This window comes from Ochotona princeps, chromosome 4 (genome assembly GCF_030435755.1).
Source record: "Ochotona princeps isolate mOchPri1 chromosome 4, mOchPri1.hap1, whole genome shotgun sequence".
Lineage (NCBI taxonomy): Eukaryota > Metazoa > Chordata > Mammalia > Lagomorpha > Ochotonidae > Ochotona > Ochotona princeps.
In genome coordinates, this window is record NC_080835.1 from 53637293 (window position 1) to 53654043 (window position 16751).

The window sequence follows — 16751 nt, forward strand, 5'->3', positions numbered from 1 at the left end:
TTCTAGTCCCGGCAGCTCCACTTCCCATCCAGCTCCCTGCTTGTGGCCTGGGAAAGCAGTCGAGGATGGCCCAAAGACTTGGGACACTGCACCCATGTGGGAGACCCGGAAGAGGTTCCTGGTTCCCAGCATCGGATTGGCGCGCACCGGCCCGTTGCGACTCACTTGGGGAGTGAAACATTGGATGGAAGATCTTCCTCTCTGTCTCTCCTCCTCTCTGTATATCCGGCTTTCCAATAATAATAAAATCTTTAAAAAAAAAAACAAAAGAATGGCCTAAGTCTTTGAGACTCTATACCCATGTGGGAGACTGGAGGAAGCTCCAGGCTTCTGGCTGCTGGCTTTAGATCCAACTATTGTTGCCATTTGGGGAGTGAACCAGCAGATTGAAGATCAAGGCGAGGACTTTAGCCGTTAGGCCTTGCCGCTGGGCCCAGACTTAGGCCATTCTTAAGCTTTTCCAAGTCATAAGCAGGGAGCCAGACTGGAAGTGGAGCAACCAGGATACTAACTGGTGCACATACAGGATGCCAGTGCTTGAAGGTGGAGGATTAGCACGCGGAGCCACGGCATCAGCCTCTACTTTTACTATCAAATTCAGACACATGGTGTCTTTCAAGGCCATTCCTTACTAGTGAAGGTAAAGGGTCAAACCACTAAAGTTATCGGAAAAACACAAATGGGAAAAAAAAGGCAAAAAGGAAAAAAATGCCTTGAAAGACATCTGAATCTCTTTCTGGTTCTAAAATCAAATTTTGGTTCTCTTAACCTCACAGGAATAGCTTTCTCCATTTTCCTGGGTCAGCTACTCTTGTCCATGTGTTTTTTAGCTTCTAAAACTTAACCGACTCATCTTACTTACTGTCAGTTCTCCTTTTGATTCTTGAGAGCATACATCTTTTGTATTTCTCTACCATCATCTTACTGAGGTTCCAGAGCAATGGGCGTAAAAGCTGTGATTCTTATTCTTACTTCATTCTGCATATGACCCTGGGTGGTCTTGTTCATTCCACGAGTTTCAGTTACTGCAGTATAGGTAATAAATCTGCAAGCTTTCTTTTTAGTCTAGTCCTCTTTCCATTTATTTAGCACCATATAGCCAAGTGCCAACTAGATGATTACACTTGAAGACTCCACAGACAACTAAGTTTAGCAGGCTCATAATCTCAAGTTAGAACCTATCTCTAAGTCCTTGCCTATGCCTTTTTGAGGTTATTTACTTCAGTATTTACGATCCAAGGGGTAACTAACATAGAAACCCTAGGGGTCATTTTTCACTCTTTGTAATTTCCCCACAACTATGAATCTATGAATGTCTTGACTCTTCACCTCCACTAGTAAGGAGAAACTCACACACTTTCCTATCTCTCTTACTTGGTTCGTTTTCCATACTGTTCCAGACTCCTCTTTTCCTTCTTCTACTCAAAAAAAAAAAAAAAAAAAAAAAAAAAAAAAAAATCTAAAACTGAATAGGGAAGGAGTACAGGGAGAGCAGTATTGAGAAGAGAGAACTTCTTATCTATCAATTCACTTCTCAATTGCTTCCAATAGTCAGAGCTGGGCCAGGCCCAGGGCCAAGAACTCAATCTTGGCAGGGACTTGATGGCACGGATTCAAATACTTGAGCCATCTACAGCTGTTCTCCAGGGTGTATATAAGCAGGAAGCTGGAAGGGAGGTCATGGGACTCAGATTTAGGCACTTCTGTATTGCAGGCATCCCAAGCAGTGACTCAACTGCTACACTAATGCCAGCTCCCACTCCAAACACTCTATTTTTATAATATGAAGTACACTCACTAATATAACATTCAAAGTATTGCAAAGTGTAGGCTCCATATTTTCTTTTTTCATTATATACCTTTAGTCTAGCCACCTATCCTATCATTAGCATACCAAAGGATTATGTAGTCTAGCCACTTTCTTCCAGGAAGTCTAAACTTTAATCCAAATCAAACTAATTGCAGTTTCTGAAACAGACACTCTCCTAAATCTCTTTAATTCAGCACATAATAGCTTTTAATCAATGTTTCCTACTCCTTTCCCAAGGTACTGAACAAATAAACAGATGAGCTTCATTTAAGGACCAATGTTAGGAATAATATTAAACACTGGTAGCAATATTTTTTATTATTATGAAACAACTGTGTCTAGAACAGTGTTCGCTCCTATATACATTATTCCTAACCTTTAAAATAATTTTTCGAAGTTAGGTATTATTCCAATTTTACCAATGCCTCTAAAGTTCAGAGATACTACGTTGAAGGCCACAAAATGAGCAAGAGATAAATCTCAAATTTCAACTTGTGTTTGGTTAAAACCCATGGTGTTTGCATCATTCTATGCCACCACTGATGTTGGGGCATAACAAAGATAGTAAGGGTGGATTCTGGATAACTGGGTAAATGAAGCCAAGAATGGAAGGCTGAAAAACTGATTTTTTTTTACTTAGGAGGCAATGAGTAGTAGCTTAAGAAACTGAAGACTTGGATAAGGAAGTGTCACTTCAGGAAGATGCATCTAACATTGTACACAATGAACTGGAGGAAGAATTTAAAAGGAAGAAAGCTAGTCAAGGGTACTTACCTTCCTAACAGTAGCTGTATGGCTCCGGTATCAGCTTTTGGGTCGTGTTTCCAAAACTTAGTTTCAGTTGAAGAGAGAAGGTGATCTCCCATATGATCTTTAGGTTGACTCTGTGGAAAGGCTCTCATTCTGTACAGGAAGGAAGAAAAACCACTTTTCACTAAGTGGCTCACAGGTGGGAAAAATCTAAATCACAATTAACTGAGCTAAGAGAGCAATGAACTGTGATTCAGAAAATGTAACATATTTTAGACCTGCATGAAACATGAACTTTGCAAACATATGAACTTTGATATTAGAATCTAATTTCATCTCTGTAAGATACAAAGAAAATAATTTATATAAAAAATGCCAATCCATAGAAAGGAAAGAACTCACCAATTTATGTTTAACCACCAGCCCTCGCACGAGATTTCTGAGTAACTTACAGCCCAAGCACTAGATTTTTTAGTAACTTAACTCCTAGTTGGGATTTCTTTCTCACCACATTAAGATATTTGCCAGAGACTGTCACTTGGGACTGTGATTAATATATCCACGTCCCATGTTGGAGTGCATGGGTTTGACGTTGGCATCCTGCCACCCACAAGTGTCCTTTGGCTTCTGCCTTCACCACTGGTCCAGTTCTGGAAACTGGATAACTGAGAAGTGAACCAGTGGATTAGAGTTCTCTCTCAGTATGTCTATCTCTCAAATAAATAAATACAAACTTACAGAGAAAATAATTATCATTTGCTAACTCAAGATTATCAGTTTATAACTTGAAAGAAACACAGGCTCACAACTAAGAAATGACTGCCTGGGGATCATGTCTCTTCTCTAACTTACTGTGTTGATGCTCTAAGGGATTCTTCCCTCATGGGAGGATGAACTTTGTCCAACATCATGCTGGTATCTGGGCTTGACTTCATTGCAGAAATCACCATGGCATTGCGGAGTTTATTGCCTTGTTCTAACAGAACTGAAGAGTGCAAAACAGAAAATAAAAAATAAAAACTCTTTTAAAATACAGCAAGAACATTTAGAATATTCAGGCTATTTCCTTTATCACAGGACTTCACCACAGCATACCATAATGCTTCCCATTTTGTTTCTAGCTTGAAGATTTCTTGAAGACAGCCACTTAACACAAGATGTTTACTGAGCTTCTACTATGTGTACTGATGTAGATGCTGGCCTTACAGTGAAAAATTTTGGACAGCCTCCTCCTAGTGGGAGTTATTACATCTGTGCACCAACTTTTCCAACTGCTGTTTGTTCATAAAGATTAGTAATATCTACAAATTATAGTCATAACCACCTCTTTTTACTGACTCGTCTCACTCTTTGCAAGAGTTTTATGTCATTCTTAACCAAAAACACTAACTACACCAGATAAAGCTTAAAGCATCACAGTGATAATCTATTTCAAATTTATCTTTTTACGAACAAGAATGCTCCCAAAACCTTCCCTGACTCATCCAAGACCTTACATTAGTTTACTGGAAATATGGGGACAAAATAAAACTCTTCAAGACTTTCTCAGAGGTTAAATTCAATTCATTTTGTAAGTAAAACAGCATCAACAAAAATTATGCAGCTAGCATTTATTGAGCAATTATCATGTGATGGCACTATTCTCAGTATGTTACACATATTAACTCAATCATTTAAATGCTTTAAAAAATTATTTACTTTATTTGAAAGGCACAGTTACGAGACACAGAAAGAGAGAGAGAATATTTTCTATCTGCTGGCTCATTCCCTACATGGCTGCAACTGTCAGGACTGAGCCAGGCTGAAGTCAGAAACTTGGAGCTTTTGGGTCTCCCACATTGGTGCAGGGACCCAACACTTGGGCCATCCTCCGCTGCTTTTCCAGGCTCATCAGCAGGGAGCTGGGTTATAATTGGAGTAGCTGGGACTCAGACTGGCACCCATTTGGGATTTCTGTGTTAACAGGAGAAGGCTTAACACAACAACACTGGTCCCTCCAACGCTCTTTAAAATTATGCACAAGAGGCCCTGGCGCAGTGGCCTAGCAGCTAACATCCTTGCCTTGAATGCACTGGGATCCCATATGGGCGCCGGTTCTAGTCCCAGCAGCTCCACTTCCCATCCAGCTCCCTGCTTGTGCCCTGGGAAATTAGTCGAGGACGGCCCAAAACTTTGGGACCCTGCACCTGCTTGGGAGACCTGGAGGAAGTCCCTGGTTCCTGGCTTTGGATTGGTGCAGCACCAGCTGTTGCGCTCACTTGGGGAGTGAATCATCGGACGGAAGATCTTCCTCTCTGTACATCTGACTTTGAAAAAATAAATTATGCACAACAGCATCTTTATTTTCTAAATGAAAAAATTGGGGTAGAGAGGATAAGCAACTTGCTCAAATCATATATGAAATACATATACCCTAGTGTCCACCTTGACTACAGTTTCACCCATAAAAAAAGCCGAGAAATAAGTAAGTCATAAGTATTAAATAATGGGCTGTATGGGTGGTGTAATGAAATCTCATGGCATCATGACACAGCTCCTGACATTGGTTCCTGCGCGACAAATGCAGTTATTTTCTCTAGGCCAAATACTTTTTAGCAGTCTTACAATGGATCTAGTTACTTTTCTTAGAAGAAATGCACCTTTCCTAGAGCTTTATGAATAACGGCTTGCTTTGCCAACTGATACACAATTAATAATACTCACTCCTGTCACTTCCCTTGATTAAATTCTCCCCACTGGCACTCTTATCAACTAATTTTTCACTTGTCTTATCCACTTAGAATCTAAGACTGCAAAGGAGGGACACTGTGCATATTTGTTTCAAATTTAAACTACAATGTCCCTCATACGTAGAAGTGTCATACATTTAATGGGTGCTGAATAATAACTGCTTACTGAATTAAAAAAAAAAAAGTCAAAGTTGGGTACTCAGGGTCTACACAAAATATTCCAAGTATGAACTGATAAGTGATAAACATAGTGGGGAAAGATTTTTTTCTTGTTAATGTAGTTCTTGCATTAAAGGCCAAAGTTAACAGATTATAATTTGAAATATATCATTAAAAATAGGAAATTACAATATATTTTGGTTTAAAAATATGAACAGAATGTTGTTCTTTATTTAAAAAATGTACTTGCTAATGTAGATTATGTGCTCAAACAGTTAAAAGGTTTTTGACTAATGCTACAGATCTTCTTTGTAGGAAATCATATTTGTATGGTGACAAATTCCTGTGACACTCCTGATGCTTCAGAGATATAGATATATATACGGCTGACCATTACAGAGCAGTTTAAGAGCACTATACCACTCCTTCACATGAGGGAATCTAATTCTCTTCCTGTTGGCTTTTTTAATTTGAGCCTAAGTCTTTACATTAGTTAAGTACCTCCACTCTACTTCTGTTTGGCCACAAGTCAAACATAATTCCCAGGCTGAGGATCAGCAGTTGCTCTGTGCTGACTATTCCCATTAACATTAATAGTTTGGGCCCAGCACGATAGCTTAGTGGCTAAAGTCCTCGCCTTGAATGTGCTGAGATTCCATATGAGTGCCGGTTCTAATTCTGGCGGCCATACTTCCCATCCAGCTCTCTGCTTATGGCCTGGGAAAGAAGTCAAGGATGGCCCAAGGCCTTGGGATCCTTCACCTGCTTGGGAAACCAGAAGAAGTTCTTGGTTCCTGGCTTCAGATCAGCTCAGCTCTGGTCATTGTGGTTACTTGGGAATGGATCATCAGAGAGACGATCTTCCTCTCTGCGTGTCCTCCTCTCTGTATATCTGCCTTTCCAATAAAAATAAATCTTTAAAAAAAAAAAAGACTAATAGTTTTAGGCCCAGCAAGGCAACCTAGTGTCTACTGTCCTCACCTTGCATACACTGGGATACCATATAGGCGCCGGTTCCTGTTCCAGCAGCCCTGCTTCTCATCCAGCTCCCTGCTTGTGGCCTGGGAAAGCAGTCGAGGATGGCCAAGGGCCTGGTGACCCTGCGACCGTGTGGCAGACCCAGAAGAGACTACTGGCTCCTGGCTTTAGATCTGCTTTGCTCAGGCCACTGCAGCTACTTGGGGAGTGAATCATCAGACAGAAGATCTTTCTCTCTGTTTCTCCTCCTCTCTGTGTATCTGACTTTACAATTAAAATAAATACATCTTTCTTAAAAAAAAAAAGACTAATAGTTTTCAGAATATGAAACAGGTTTGGTTCTAGCTGCCATACAGAAGTATGTGAGTAAATGCTGACAATGAGACAAAATCTCAGCTGTCTTGAAATGGTTGAGGAAAAAGAAGGGTTAGTATTCTTCTATGGCAAAGGCATTCTTTTATATCCAGGTTCCTTTTGGATGGTTCCTTCCCCATAGCTATAATTTTATGAACCTAGTAATTATTTAGAAACTACTTGGTGGCTTAAGAGAGCTATCATAGAGATGCTGGATTCTATGAAGACTTCTACTTTTATTTGGCTACTCACTTCAAAAGAAGTTTTGGGTTCTCTTTGTAGGCTGGCTAACAAGCAGAGACAAATATAGCTTAGTCTTTGCTTGTACCTACAAACCTGAAAGAAGGTCTTTGGTAGGCGGGTTGTTTGAAGAAAGGATGCATGAGTCACTATGACTCTTGGCAACCATTGCCACTGGAGGCTGGGATTCAGAACAGTCGAGAAGGGACATCTGTTTCTGCGCAGCTCTGTCTTTCAGAGTCATGGACTCCAAACTCTGTCCTGAATCAACATGGGGCTGCGGTCCACACAAAGAGTCTTTCAGCGTATCAGCATGTTCTGTGAAGTACAGGTGATCCTTTCCCCTATTTAATTAAAATAGAGAGAGAAGGAGGATTAGAACTTTGTCAGAGGTAGAAGTCGTTTTTCACCTCCCAAATAAGAGAAACAATGAACTTTGTCAGAGGTAAAAATTGTCTTTCACCTCCCAAGTGAGAAAAACAACAGGTGCTTTTACTTACTGTTGTAGGGCTGTTGCTTATGTGGGACAATGAAATGTCAAACTTAGTACAGAGCCTGACCCAAAGCAAATACTTCATAAATAAGTACTTAAAACAAAAATTTGCTTCTTGTGTAGCTTTTTTTTTTTAAAGATTTATTTATTTTATTACAAAGTCAGACACACAGATAGGAGGAGAGACAGAGAGGAAGATCTTCCGTCCGATGATTCACTCCCAAAGTCAGCCACAACTGCTGGTGCTGCGCCGATCCGAAGCCAGGAACCAGGAACCTCTTCCAGGTCTCCCACATGGGTGCAAGGTCCCAAGGCCTTGGGCCGTCCCCGACTGCCTTCCCGGGCCACAAGTAGGGAGCTGGATGGGAAGTGGAGCTGCCGGGACTAGAACCGGTGCCCATATGGGATCCTGAGACGCCCAAGGCAAGGACTTTAGCTGCTAGGCCACTGCGCCAGGCCCACTGTGTAGGTTATTGAGGCGCAGATGAAGCCCTTGCTTGGGATGCCCTCATGGAATTCCTGGTTTCTGCCTTCAGCCAGGCCCAGCTGCAGTTGTGGACATTTGGCGAATGAACCAGCCGATGGAAGATTTCCATTTCTTAAATACTGTTTTGAAAAATCTATCGGTTTCGGGCCTGGCACAGTAGAACAGAGGCCAAAGTCCTTGCCTTGCATGCACTGGGATCCATATGAGCACTTGTTTGTATCTTGGCTGCTTTACTTCCCTTCCAGCTCTCTGCTGTGGCCTGGGAAAGCAGTCAATGATGGCCCAAAGCAATGGGATTCTGTACCCACGTGGAAGAGCCGGAAGAAGCTCCTGGCTTCAGATCGGCTCAGCTCCAGCCATTGCGGACACATGGGGAGTGAACCAGCAGATAGAAGATCTTTCTCTTTGTCTCTCCTTCTCTCTGTAAATTTGACTTCCCAATAAAAATAAAAACATCTTTAATAATAAAAGAGCAATCTGTTTCTGTTATTCTATTGTGTTTCACAAAATAATGGCCTTCCCTTCACGGACATCATCAGTCACGTTTATGTGTATGTTGCTTTTCCACTAGATTGTGGGTAGTGCAGTCCTTGAAAAAAGGAATTATTGCATTCATTTCCATGCCCAGCACCTGGCATCACATCAGAACATCATAAGTTATATGATGCTCCATAGTTATCTGTTGAACTAGTGACCGCATCTCCCTCTCATCTTTTGCTTAGCCACAAATGAAAGAGAGAAATGACAAGTACCACAGTAGTTGGTTGACAAATATAAGGTACTGGTGTGGTAATTACCTTGGAGTGGTTGATCTGCTACTGCTGGCAGCTAACTCCTTCCCGTCAACTTTGTTGGCAGAGATCTTCTGAGGCCGTGATGGAAGCAGAAACTGGGTACTGCAGGGTTCAGCATTCTCTCTAAATCCTTGTTCAGAATAAAGTACATCACCTGTCATGTCAGGAGTAGGGAAAGGATTGTAGCTGTTGTAAGTTTCTGACAGAGGCTCCAGGGCAAGTGAGACCTGAAACAGACATGTATATATCATGAATTGTCTTTACCATTGACTCCTTCTCCAGGATCCCTGCTTCATATGAATTAATTCCTTACTAGATTACATCTAACTTCCCGCCCTGCCTACCAGAAAAGGTACATTTCTCATTAACTCTTCTTTTATCTCTGACATAGACCAATTATGTATGTTTCTCTAAATGTATCCTATGTTTCACTAAATGCATCCTATGTTTCACTGCTTTACACGTTTATATAGAAGTGTATGTGCACGTAGAGATGTCTTGTCCACTGCTTTCTTCAAGTTTTTACTCATTCTGTGTCCATCAATATAATCATTATTTACAGAGCACTTTACTCTAGGCCAGGGATTATTAACTTCCTTAAACAGAGACGTTTCTGTCATGATATAGCTCCATTAGGAAAGCGAATTCATCTGATTTGAACACACATGCACACGAGCATACATTTATATAGAGAAGATTTCTCTAGTTAGTCATCATTTTAATTAGATCAGGAACTCCTTGAAGGCATAAGCTACCTTAAATTTTCTACAGACTCTAATTAAGCACAATTCCTATACACACACAGTACTCATGTATAACATGGCTAATAATACGATAAATAAAATAATGCCTTATATTTTTACTGTTAGTTGCTTAGTCCCTAGGTCTGTGTTATTGGGTGGGATGAGGAAGGACAAATGCTAAGATGAAAAAAGAATCACATTACCATTTAATTCCTATGACTTTAACATTTTTATTAGACTCTCTCATCCTCTGAAAAAAGTCCAATGGAGAAAAGTCTAACAGAGAAATAAAAAAAATAAAAATAAAATAGAGCATAAAGTTAATCCTCAGAGAAGAAAGTGAGTAAAATATTAAAAGAAAAAAAGGTTAGCATTGTTGAAAGGGTCAGGGTCAACGTCAGAGGAAGCAGCAGAAATTGTTGAAGCAGCCCAAGACAGCCAAACACAAAAAATGAGAAATTGCAGCTAGATGTTTTTAACATATTTCTGGGAATGTCACTGGAATATTTTGTGTAGAAAAATTGCTAAGGTAGAAACTCATTAAAATATATCTGTGTCTTGGGCCCAGCGTGGTAGCCTAGTGGCTAAAATCCTTGCCTTGCACGCACTGGGATCACATATGGGTGCCAGTTCTAGCTCCCTTCTAGCTCTCTGCTTGTGGCCTGGGAAAGCAGTCGAGGATGGCCAAAAGCCTTGGGACACTGCATCCACGTGGAAGACCTGGAAGAGGCTCCGGGCTCCTGGCTTCAGATCAGTTCAGCTCCGGGTATTGCGGCTGCTTGGGGAGTAAATCAACAGACAGAAGATCTTCCTCTCTGTGATCCTCCTTTATGTATATCTAACTTTCCAATAAAAACAAATAAATCTCAAAATGTGTATACATATTTGGGTCTTGATGAGAATGATCCTGTGAACCAGGTAATATAATGCTCTCCAAATTTACTTAACATTTTGTACAAAGACAACTGACAGGAATATGGTAGGATGAGAACCCTGCAGGGCTCACATACAATCCCAGTTGCCCAAATGTTAATGTCATGAATTGCTCTCTTACCAGTTATTACTTGCTAAAAACTTTCACTGCATTCTAGAAACACAGGAGACACTGGGAGCAAAGGTCTTGTTTCCGGCCTTAACAGTGACTTGGCAACTGACCACTGAGTTTTGCTTTAGTCCCAAGCAGATCTGAACCAGTAACAAAACAATTCACGGGCCTATACTACCACTAGTCCTTGAAGGGCTGGACAAAGTCCACACATAAGACTTAATTATCTTACATCAAAATACAGAGGATAGCTCTTCTTGCATTTTAATATAAATATTGTAAAAGCCTCAAAATAATTTTTGGAAGATTCTGTAAAAAATTGATGTTATTTATTTATATGTGTATAACAATTAGGTTTTTTTAAGATTTATTTTTGGAAGTTTTTTTGAAATTTATTTTTTATTTGAGAGGGAGAGTTGTAGAGAGAAGAAGAAATTCCATTTAAAAAATTGTTGTAGATCTATCTTAAAAAAAAACTACAGGGCTATTCAAGTTATCTTTCATCTTGAGTGAGTTTTGAAGAGTTTATGGTTTTCAAAAAATCAGCCCATTTTACCTAAGTTGTCAAATTCATGTTTATAATGCTGGCATTCCATATCGGAGTGCTGGTTCAGGTCCTGGCTGCTTTGCCTCTGATCCAGCTCCTAGCTGATGCTCCAGGGGAGGCACTGGATAATGTTCCAAGTGCTTGGACACCTGTAATGCACATGGGAGACCTATGTAGAGTTCCTGGTTCTTAGCTTCAGCATGGTCAACCCTGGTTGTTGTGGTTATTTGGGGAATGAATCAGCAGATGGAAGATTCCTCACTGTCTCCTACCCTGATACTCTCTGTCTTTCAATTAAACAAATCAATTTACAAATTTACAAATTTAATGTGTAGAGTTGTTTGCAGCATTCCCTTAGTACTTGTGGCTTCTTCTTCCCTTCCTTTCTTTTCTTCCTGTTTCTTTTGCTGCTGCTTCTCCTTTTTAAAAAGATTTATTACCTACTTATTTATTTGAAAGGCGGAGTTACATAGAGAGAGAGGGGAGAGTCACAGAATCTTCTGTTTGCTGAGCCACTCTCTAGATGGTCTCAATGGGTTGAGCTGAAGCCAAGAGCATCTTTTGGGTCTCCCACACGCGTGTGGGGGCCCAAGCAATGGACCATCTCTGTTGCTTTTCTCAGGTATATTAGCAGGGAGCTAAATCAGTAATAAAGCATCCAGAACACTAACTAGTGCCCATATGGGATGCCAGCAGGCAGAGGTTTTATCTGTTACACCACAGGACCAGTCCCCAGCATCTGTGGTTTCTGTAGATCACTGCCTTACATTATTAGAATCAAGAAGAAAGTGAAATAATTCTTGTGTAAATACAAGAGAAAACAAGAAACACATGCATTTCAACAAAAGAAAACGGGGAAAGGCATTTCTTTGTAGCAGAGATTATTCCTGATGGTGAGATATATAAACAAGACGTGACTGTCAACAGACACCATTATGGAGGCAGGTGCTGTGTTACAAGTTAGGCTGCTGCTTGAGATGCCTGTCTCCACTGCTTCTGCCTTGGGAGGCAGCAGATGAATGCACAAAACCTTAATTACATGCCATCCACATCAGAGGCCTGGATGCAGTTTTTGGGTCCGACTCTGGTCTAGCTTAGCCCTGGCTGTTGTGGGCTTTTGAGGAGTGAGCCAGCAGATGACACATCTCTTTCTCTTTAACTCTGCCTTTCAAGTAAAGGGGCGGGGGGGGGGGATGAATAAAAAGGAACTTTAAAAAGAGAAGCAAATTTTAAAAGATCACATTAAGAAACAAACAAGAAAAAGGAATCAGTATGTGTAATAAACACATGGTTAAAACAGAAAAGGTACTGAAGTTGGAATAGGGTTTTTAAAATTTTATTTTTATTTATTTAAAAGGCAAAGAAACAGAGATCTTCTATGTGCTGGTTTACGTCCCAGATACATTCAATAGCTAGTGCTGGGCCAGGTCAAAACCAGAAACCCACTCAAAGAGAAAGTAGTGAGTGGGTTCTGGCATAAGGGTTCAACTCATTGATCCTCTGCCTGTAGGTACCGACCCATGTGGGTGCTGTTTTGGGTCTCAGATATTCCACTTCCCATCCAGCTCTCTGCTTGTGGCCTGGGAAAGCAGCAGAGGATGGCCCTGGTGGCTGGTCCCCTGCAACCACGTGGAGACTTGAATGAAGCTCCTGACTCCTGGCTTCGTACAGCTCAGTTCCAGCCATTGAGGCCATTAGGGGAGTGAAATCAGCAGATGTAGAGACAGAGAAAGATCCCCATTTCTCCTTTTCTGTGAATCTGTCTCTCTAGTTAAAAGAAAAAAGTGTCTTTCATTTTGTATTTATTACTGACTTGAGAAGCAGAGCAGCGAAGAGAGACGGGGGGGGGTTGGGGGGGAGAGGGAATCAGAGTCAGTCTCATTGGCTAGTTCACTTTTCAAACTCAATCTAGGTTTCAAAGGTGGGTGGCAGGACCCAACTACCTAAGTCATTATAGTTGTTTCTAAAATGTTAATAAAATGAATGGAATTCCTGTAACATGCAATTATTTTGTAAAACAAAAGTTTTAAGTCTCACATGGATGATAAAAATTGGGAAAAGGGGCCCAGGCGCAGTAGCCTAGCAGCTGAAGTCCTTGCCTTGCATTTGCTAGGATCCCATTTCGGCATAGGTTCATATCCCAGCAGCCTTGTTTCCCATCCAGCTCCCTAAATGTGGTCTGGGAAAGCAGTGGGAGACCTGGTGGAAACTCCTGGCTCCTGACTCCTGGCTTTGGGCTGCCTCAGCTCTGGCCATCATAGCCACTTGGGGGAGTGAATCAGAGGATGGAAGATCTTTCTCTCTGTTTCTCCTTCTCTCTGTAAATCTGACTTTCCAACTAAAAGCCAAATGGTGAAAGAATGCCTAGTGAATGCAGAATTCGTATGCAACAAATGCTATTTGTATATGTTAGTCTAATTAAATTTATAATTCGTCAGCTTGTTAGTGGTATGGCTGCAAACCTAAGAAGCAAGTTAAATGAAAGTGTTAACTTTTTTTTTTTAAAGATTTATTCATTTTATTACAGCCAGATATACACAGAGGAGGAGAGACAGAGAGGAAGATCTTCTGTCCGATGATTCACTCCCCAAGTGAGCCGCAACGGGCCGATGCGCACCGATCCGAAGCCAGGAACCTGGAACCTCTTCCGGGTCTCCCACGCGGGTGCAGGGTCCTAATGCATTGGGCCGTCCTCAACTGCTTTCCCAGGACACAAGCAGGGAGGCTGGATGGGAAGTGGAGCTGCCGGGATTAGAACTGGCGCCCATACGGGATCCCGGGGCTTTCAAGGCGAGGACTTTAGCCGCTAGGCCACGCCGCCGGGCCCGAAAGTGTTAACTTTTGTTGGGGTTGGTGTTGAGGTTGGTTGCTGCCAAACTGCTCCTGACATTGCTGATGCCCCATATGGGAGTACTGGTTTGCCTACTGGCCTCTGTGCTTTCCATCCAGCTTTCTGCTAATGCACCTAAGAATGCAGAGGGCCCAACTACCTAGTCTCCTGTCACCGAGGCAGGACACCCAGACAAAGTTCTTGGCACGCCTGGCTTTGACCTGTCCTACTTCTGGTGTTCAGCCATCTGCAAAGTGAATCAGTGAATAGAAGAGCTGCATATCTCCTTCTGTCAAGCAAATAAATAAAGTTTATTTTAAAAGGCGTTTTCCCCATTGTAGTTGAAAGGAAAATAACTTCTAGAAAGCCTTATTTTAGTATTAATGTGAATTCTGATACAATTGAACATTCATTGGATGTGATGCCTATGACAAACCTATCATAAACAAAAGGAATATTTCTCTGAACTGGGAAAGTCTTGGAAAGCATACTGAAAACTGCTGGCCATGCTCCTGCTGTTGTCTTTGTTGATAATGTACATTTTTAAAACCTAAATTCCAGGTGGCAACATTTTGCAAATAAACAAATTAAAAATCTATTCAGTATCTTCTTTGCCTAAAAAGGTAAAAGTCAAACAACACATGCATATCATTAACACCTAAAACATATTCCTGTGGCTAACTTTGTGCTTGATAAACTGGATAGGCAGTCATGGTAGCCTGTTCTAATCACATGGACAAGGGTGGTGTTAAATGTGTTTGAGCTTGAGTTAACATTTTTTCTGGTTATGCTGCCCAAGGAGATATCCCAGCCTCAAATCACCAGCTCAGAGTGATCAGGGAAGGGCCATTTTAGTTGAGATTATAGCCTGTGTAACAAGCTGATTATATTCAAATTCATTCAAAGGAACCACATAATTGGTCATTGACTCCATTCATCCTTTGATAATTATATCATCACAAAATTTATTTTGCAAGGAACAATCTGTCCTTTGTTTTCATATTTTCTATACTAAATAGGAGCTCTGGATATGAAGTAGACTCCTGAATTAGAAAATAAAGAACTGATATCTCTAAATGATTTTTAAAATTTCAGACTTTTACAACACTTATACGTTTTTCAATTTTTTTAAACTTTTACTTGAAAGGCACTGAGGCAGACAAACCTTCTATATTGCTGATTTACTTCCTAAATGCTCACAATAACTGAGGCTGAGCGAAGCCAAAGCCTATAGCCTAAAACTTAATTTGGGTATCCCACGTGGGTGGCAGAGACCCAAGTACTTGAACCATCTTCTGTTGCCTCCCAGTGTATGCACAAGTGGGAGTTTGGATGGAGAGCGGAGTGGGAACTTGAAGCAGGCCTCCAGTGTGATATGCGGGTGTTGTAAGCAGCGCCTTAACCACTGTGCCAAATGCCTACCCCCTCCTTTCTTAATATATACTGAAAGTATAACATATGGAGGTGAATGACGCATGGTATAATACTTAGGATTAGCTATGATGTTTGAAATCTTTAATGTTATAAGTATCTTTGAGTGGAATCCTATATCAAAACTATCTTGTCAAGAGTCTACCTTTGTTTGGAAATATGTATGTTTATGAATGGTTATTTCTGTTACATAACTGAATGAAAACGAAATCCTATAATTTTAAAAGGAATGCTGTAATGATCACTATATACAAAATACATGATATCAACAACTTGATACAGAAGAAAAAGCACTAAGTTTCTGGCCAAATTAAAGAAATGGGTTTCAGAAAACTTAAACTCTTCTTTCTCAATTTAAAATTTAAAGAAATTGTATATATACACATGTAACTATGAATGTATATGTATATTTTATATCACACACTTATAAAATATCAGAGCTTGGTATCTTAAAATGTCTGATTTTTTTGGTAGTTGATTATTACAGCCAGACTCATGTTATTTCTGACATCTGATCAATACTAATAATGGAATATAATAAAGCTTCACCTCTCTGTCAGCTCCACTGTAATGACTACGTAATCAGCTATATCTATTTCTCCTGAGGTCTTCACTCTCTGGATGGGCTACACCCGACTTTCCCCTGTGCATCAACACTGAAACTGCTTCCTTCAGCTTTCAGTTGATCAGGAATCCCCAGACTTGGTCAGCTTGGGGTTGTCCTTTGAGGCAGCAAAGCAGTGATACAGCAAGAATTCAAGCTCCATTATTAATTGTGTGTGTGTGTGTGTTTTAAGTTATTTTAAATGAACATAACACATGCATATAATGAGTTCTACAATTTTGTTACTAAAAAGTTCCTCATCTAGACTACTTTATTTTCCCGGAGAAAATAGGTTTTTTCAACTCTTGTTGTGGTATGTAGTTCTACAGCACCACATAGAATGGTTATATTAAAGATTAATTTACATATCTTAATTTTTCCCATGTTATCAGGTACTATCTTTTTTTTTTAAAAATTATTTGACACTCCTCTGTCGGGACACAGTGCATGCAGGTGAACCCAAGAACCACAATAGGGAGCAGCCCAGACTAGGTCAGGGAACAGTACCCACCAGCATACATTTGGTGTAGGTAGGGGGCGAACTAAGCAGGGTCAGTTCACATCACCCACTGGCAAATCTGAGCACCAGAATGGAGTGTGGGTCGGGCCAAGTCTGGTTGCAACACCAACCTGAGCTGGAATTGGGGGTAGGACGGGCCGGGCCAGACTAGAGCATCCACTGGCAAAAGCTGAGGTGAGGCAGGCCATCTCAGACCAGGACACAGCACCCAACCAGCACATGCAAGACCCGGGCAGA

At 40.9% G+C, this 16751-nt stretch overlaps 1 protein-coding gene across 2 annotated transcripts in view; it reads right to left on the reverse strand.

The window, feature by feature from the left end:
• The window catches only part of C2CD3 (C2 domain containing 3 centriole elongation regulator), a 104869-nt gene that overhangs the window by 73848 nt on the left and 14270 nt on the right, over nucleotides 1-16751 (reverse strand). For both annotated transcript variants that reach the window (XM_058663570.1, XM_058663571.1), the window contains exons 4-7: nucleotides 8798-9021; nucleotides 7117-7364; nucleotides 3413-3545; nucleotides 2585-2713 (exon numbers count right to left, since the gene is read on the reverse strand). In XM_058663570.1, coding sequence (XP_058519553.1) covers nucleotides 2585-2713; nucleotides 3413-3545; nucleotides 7117-7364; nucleotides 8798-9021 — 734 coding nt within the window. The remainder of the gene's footprint in view (nucleotides 1-2584; nucleotides 2714-3412; nucleotides 3546-7116; nucleotides 7365-8797; nucleotides 9022-16751) is intronic.